Source organism: Vigna unguiculata, chromosome 7 (assembly GCF_037176805.1).
Source record: "Vigna unguiculata cultivar grain cowpea cultivar isolate G323 ecotype 2 chromosome 7, ASM3717680v1, whole genome shotgun sequence".
Taxonomy (NCBI): Eukaryota; Viridiplantae; Streptophyta; class Magnoliopsida; order Fabales; family Fabaceae; genus Vigna; species Vigna unguiculata.
In genome coordinates, this window is record NC_140798.1 from 34432839 (window position 1) to 34437910 (window position 5072).

Sequence of the window (5072 nt, forward strand, 5' to 3'; positions counted from 1 at the left end):
TAAATCAATCAAGTTCCATTTTTCTCCCTTTAAAATTATTTTGGGAAATAAGAATATGTTTGTGATCACCATCTCAAGTCCAAGAAAAAGATATATGTGCATATACAAATATAAAGTCAGACGATTAATAAAGATAAAGAAACAAAAAATCTCTTGTTAAAAGATATTCAAAAGAAAATATTTATAAAACTTGTTTATGCATAAAAGTGTTTTATAATTTTGTTAGAAAAGTTCACCAAAATAATTCAAAATCATCATGAATGTCAACAGGGTAGAAAATTACTAAACTCTCCTCAATGTCACAGTTTATCTTTATCACACCTGTTCCTGCTACAGCTTTCACCCTTTAGAATGATGTCACAACCATTTATAATCTCATTTTCTTGGTAGATGAAATTCTTAAAAGACAATGAGACCTTTTTAGTAGTAGAACCATTAAGTTAATTATTGATTTATTTGATGAATTTATAAATTATTTTAACTAAAACAATATATTTCATAAATATTTTATATAAATTCCACACATTTCCTTTTGGAGGGTTGAGTATCCAAACCAACATGAACTATAAAATACTACTTTTTAAGCATAACATAATTTTCATTTTCTTTCCGTGATCTAAAAAATCTCAACAATCGACAAAATTATTTTATTTTCCACTTTTACATTAATTTTTCCTTTCACGCTTTCCAAAATCAACCCTATTGTATGATTTATTTGATGCTATGGAATTTAGGTACAAGAAACCCAAAATAATGCAAATCATCTCTCTCGTTTGGTTGTGAAATGGTGAAAGGAAAATAAAAGTGGAATCTTACAGTTTTTAATTTCTAATTAGCAAACAATATGTTCAGGTGTTCCACTGCTGAAACTAACTACTTTTATTCATAAGAAATATCAAACTATGTATAAACAAAGTAAAAAAAAAAAGATTATTTGTTCCTAACATTATTTTTATCAAACTAAATAAACAGGCATTCCTAAAATGAACCTTAACAAAGAAAAACAAAATTTTGCCATGTCTTGAGAAACTTTTGACGTATTTGACTCTGTTTAGTTGCGAACAGCAGCATCTTTTATTTTCTCTCTCTGGTTCATCACGTGAGCTACTTTTTGAAAGAGAGAGAGAGCAAAGACACGCAGTTCCAGAGAGGGACCCTGTTGCAGAGAAGAAAGAGCCAAATCAACCAGGTTCCCTCAACCTCAACTCTCTCTCTTGCAATAAATAATAATATCTTTCTCGGTGTGGTAGTAGCAACCTTGTAAATGTAATTGTAATTGTAATTGCAAGTGAGAGAGAAGAACAGAGAAAAACACAGTCTTTTGTTTCTCTGTGCAGTTCCTTCCTCCCTTTGCAGTTCCTTCCTCCCTTGTGCTTGAGAGAAAAAAAGAGAGAGAATAGATTTGAATTTCATCATCTGTATATAAATAGTGGACTTAGTTACTTAGCGTGCGAGAAATGCAGCAGCACCTGATGCAGATGCAGCCCATCATGGCAGCCTACTACCCCAACAACGTCACCACTGATCACATTCAACAGGTCCTTTCTTTTCCTTTCCTTTCCTTTCACTCTTCCATTTCCATTCTCCCTCTCTTTTCCTTCTTCTCCTTTTCTTTTATCTTTCTCAACCTTCTTTCCACTTTCCCTTCACCTGTCTCTGCTCAGGGAACCTTTTCTTTTGTGTCTCTGAGCCTGTGGGTCTTACTGTGCCACTTTTAGTACTACTCCTTGCTTACTCTGTTTCTCATCATGCCCTCTTCTCTTTATTCTTTGTCACTTTCTGCTAACATCTCTGTGAGCCTATCTTAACGTAATCCCCGTCTTTGTCACTTCACCTTCACCACTTTGCTTCATTCCCTCTCTTCTTATCATTTATTAAGCTTCACTCCACTCATTCTTGGGCCCCTTCACTATGCCTTTCCTTTTAATTACTCTTTTTTCACTGTTCTTTAGTGTTTACACTGTTCTGGTGGCACCCCACTTTGATACTTGCTGTGTTGTTTGCTCCGTTCATGGGTTAAAGTAGTGTTGAACAATAGCTGCTAGATTCTCTCATGTGTTGTTGTTGTCCTTGCAGTTTTTTAGATGGTACAGCCATGTGTTTCGCCTCTCTGTTTTGGTTTAGTACCTCTATGGTGATTTCTGGGAGACAATGTTTAACTGTTTCATGTTGAATAAAGGGTTTGTTTACTTGCTTGCACACAACAATTATAGTCCATTGAAGAAAGTGTTTGATATTAAAGAAAAAATGACAGGATGGGTATTGCATGTCAGGAAATACTCACATTGATACTTTCAGTTGACATAAATTACAGTTATTAATGTTATATTGTATACATGACTATTTTTCTGCAATACATTTTAGAAAATATACCTTATATTTTCTGAAGTTTAGTATGATTAACATGCATCATAGTATGTTTAAAGGAAAGACAGATCAAAGATGACTCTTTGTGTTTGTTTGCCCCCACTACCTCACATTTATTATGCAATTTTTTCCTCATTGTTGTGATATTGTCATGTCTGAAATAACCAGTTTCTCTCTCTTTACTAGCAGTATCTGGATGAGAACAAGTCCCTGATTCTGAAGATTGTTGAAAGCCAGAATTCTGGCAAGCTGAGCGAGTGTGCCGAGTAAGAATTGGTCTCATTTGAAAATTTTGTTTCTGAAATCTTTATTATTTGACAAACAGGAGCCCTTCTGGTTTGGTGTCATATAATAACTGTAAGAAATATAAACTGGAACAAGTTCTTACCTCAATCCCTTTTGTTAATTTCTGTCTTAATTTTCTGGTCACTTGTTCCATTTGTAATAGCCTAACTTCTGATAGGCTAGATTTGGGTATTAGCAGGGTTAAATAGTTCATGCTAACAATGACTAATTGCAGACTTTACCCTCCTGGTTTCTTATCTGATATTTTACTCACAGTTACAGACCTTGTTATAAATTACCTAATCAGTCTGACGATAAAGCTAGGGTGTTCGAAATCTTGAATGTAAATGGAGTGTGCATTGACTACCTATCTTTTTGCAGGCTTTTTCTAAGATACAGTGTACCCCACAATACTTAAAACAAATTGGACACCAATAGTTTTATACTACTATGAATTGAAGTTGCAAAACAGTTGTCACTTTCTGTACATATATATTTCCACAAGGTCAATCATTAGAAGAAAGGTTGTAGTCCTTTTTTGGTAATTGCATCATTTCGTGGTTTTCTTGTCAACACAACTGGAAGGGGACACAGGATACTCTAAGTAGATCAACCTTTTTCTTAGGGAACTGTGGGGGTATGAAAAAGTTTCTTCAAAGAATCACGGTTCTCCATGTTTGCCTTGTGATAGAAATCCAAAACAATTATTAGATTTTATGGTTCCTTTACTGCTCCTTTTGTTGTGGTCCTAAAGCATCACAATCCTCTTGTCTTTATTTCAGGAACCAATCCAGGCTGCAGAGAAATCTGATGTACCTTGCTGCAATAGCTGATTCCCAGCCCCAACCACCTCCTATGCCTGGTCAGGTACACAACTATTTTTCTGAACATTTGATTACATGTTTGATACATTTTACATGCAAAATATTATAATGATCCAATATCATACATAATCTTGAGTTAACTTCATATTCTTCTGAATATCATTGCAGTATCCTCCCAGTGGAATGATGCAGCAGGGAGCACACTACATGCAGGCTCAACAAGCTCAGCAGATGTCACAACAACAGCTAATGGCTTCACGCTCCTCCCTCTTATACGCACAACAACCCTTCTCAGCCCTTCAACAGCAGCAGCAGGGCTTGCATAGCCAACTTGGCATGAGCTCCAGTGGAAGTCAAGGCTTTCACATGATGCAAAGTGAAGCCACAACTGTAGGGGGCAATGCAGCCATAGGTTCTGGAGGGTTCCCTGATTTTGTACGCATTGGTGGCAGTGGCAAGCAAGATATTGGAAGCTCTGGTGAAGGCAGAGGAGGAAGCTCTAGTGGCCACTCTGGTGATGGTGGTGAGACCCTTTATCTGAAATCTGCAGCTGATGGAAACTAAACTAGTCTGGGAGAATACTGAAGTTTCCTTTGGCCTTTAGTGGTTTATTTAGTTAGGAGAATTAGGCAGTGGATGTTTAAGTAGAGGAAGAAGAAAGGGAAAAACTTGCTGCACTTGTTGCTTAGATATGTTGTTTGTTTATCTTGTGCTAAAGACAAACAATCTAATCACTGTCTTAATGTTTCTGCAGTATTACTAGTAGTAACATGATGCATGCTTTATTTTCTGGTGTAAAGCTTTAGTCATAAATGTCAAGGTCACAGATTCACCACTTGTTATCTTAAAGGTTCTTTGGTTGAACCATGACAGATGAAATTTTGCGACAAAGTTAATTCACAACCCAAACCCATCATATATGCAACATGCTGGTGTGGTTCATGGTTAGTTACTACCCAATACTATATTTTTTTTATAATTTTATAAAATTAAAATCAAAAGAAAATATTTAAAACTGAGTTTGTGCATGTAAATCACATGTTATAAGTCTTCAAAATATTCTGCATGATATTGAATAAAGTTCCGTTCTAATATTTTTAATAGAGAATAAGAAATTTGATCGTGAGGGTTTGTTGAGTTGTTATTTTATTTGAAGGGAGTTTTAATGTCACACACCAGCAACAAGTTTTATGAGATTTTATAGTAATCACACTTTACAAAATTATATTTGTATTTTAATAGTTTATAATTATAAAATGTTTTAATTATGTAATTAATTATTTTATTCTTCAAATTTATAGCAAAATACTATTTAAAGATCCATTTTAACATTTCAATTAGGGAATAAGAAATTATGTTTGTAAAAGTTGTTCTGTAAAGTTCTTTAAGGTTGTTATATGAGTTGTTATTTTATTTCAAGGGATTTTTATTACGTCACGTTAAATAAGAGATTTTATGATGATATTTCATAGTAATCTCACTTTACATTTTTTTTATTTGTATTTTAATATTTTATAATTAAAAAATATTTTAATTATGTGATCAATTATTTTATTCTTAAAATTTTTAATCTTCTGCTCAACAGTATATGCTAAT

At 34.0% G+C, this 5072-nt stretch overlaps 1 protein-coding gene across 2 annotated transcripts; it reads left to right on the forward strand.

Moving 5' to 3' along the window:
- Window positions 1-1223: 1223 nt before the first annotated feature.
- Window positions 1224-4311, forward strand: LOC114189810 (GRF1-interacting factor 1-like). Of its 2 annotated transcripts, none has more exons than XM_028078509.2 (4): window positions 1224-1538; window positions 2557-2633; window positions 3435-3519; window positions 3645-4311. In XM_028078509.2, exons 1-4 carry the CDS (start codon window positions 1458-1460, stop codon window positions 4038-4040), a joined length of 639 nt encoding a protein of 212 aa, XP_027934310.1. In that variant the 5' UTR covers window positions 1224-1457; the 3' UTR covers window positions 4041-4311. The 2 variants fall into 2 exon arrangements, with proteins under 2 accessions (XP_027934310.1, XP_027934311.1); XM_028078510.2 differs by lacking the exon at window positions 1224-1538 and adding an exon at window positions 1597-2087.
- Window positions 4312-5072: the final 761 nt, after the last annotated feature.

Excerpts from the sequence above, each read along its gene's own strand:
- LOC114189810 (XM_028078509.2), top strand. The coding sequence starts at position 1,458 with ATGCAGCAGCACCTGATGCAGATGCAGCCCATCATGGCAGCCTACTAC. Across the intron at positions 1,539-2,556 it reads CCACTGATCACATTCAACAG|TATCTGGATGAGAACAAGTC; the intron begins GTCCTTTCTTTT and ends CTTTACTAGCAG. Across the intron at positions 2,634-3,434 it reads AAGCTGAGCGAGTGTGCCGA|GAACCAATCCAGGCTGCAGA; the intron begins GTAAGAATTGGT and ends TCTTTATTTCAG.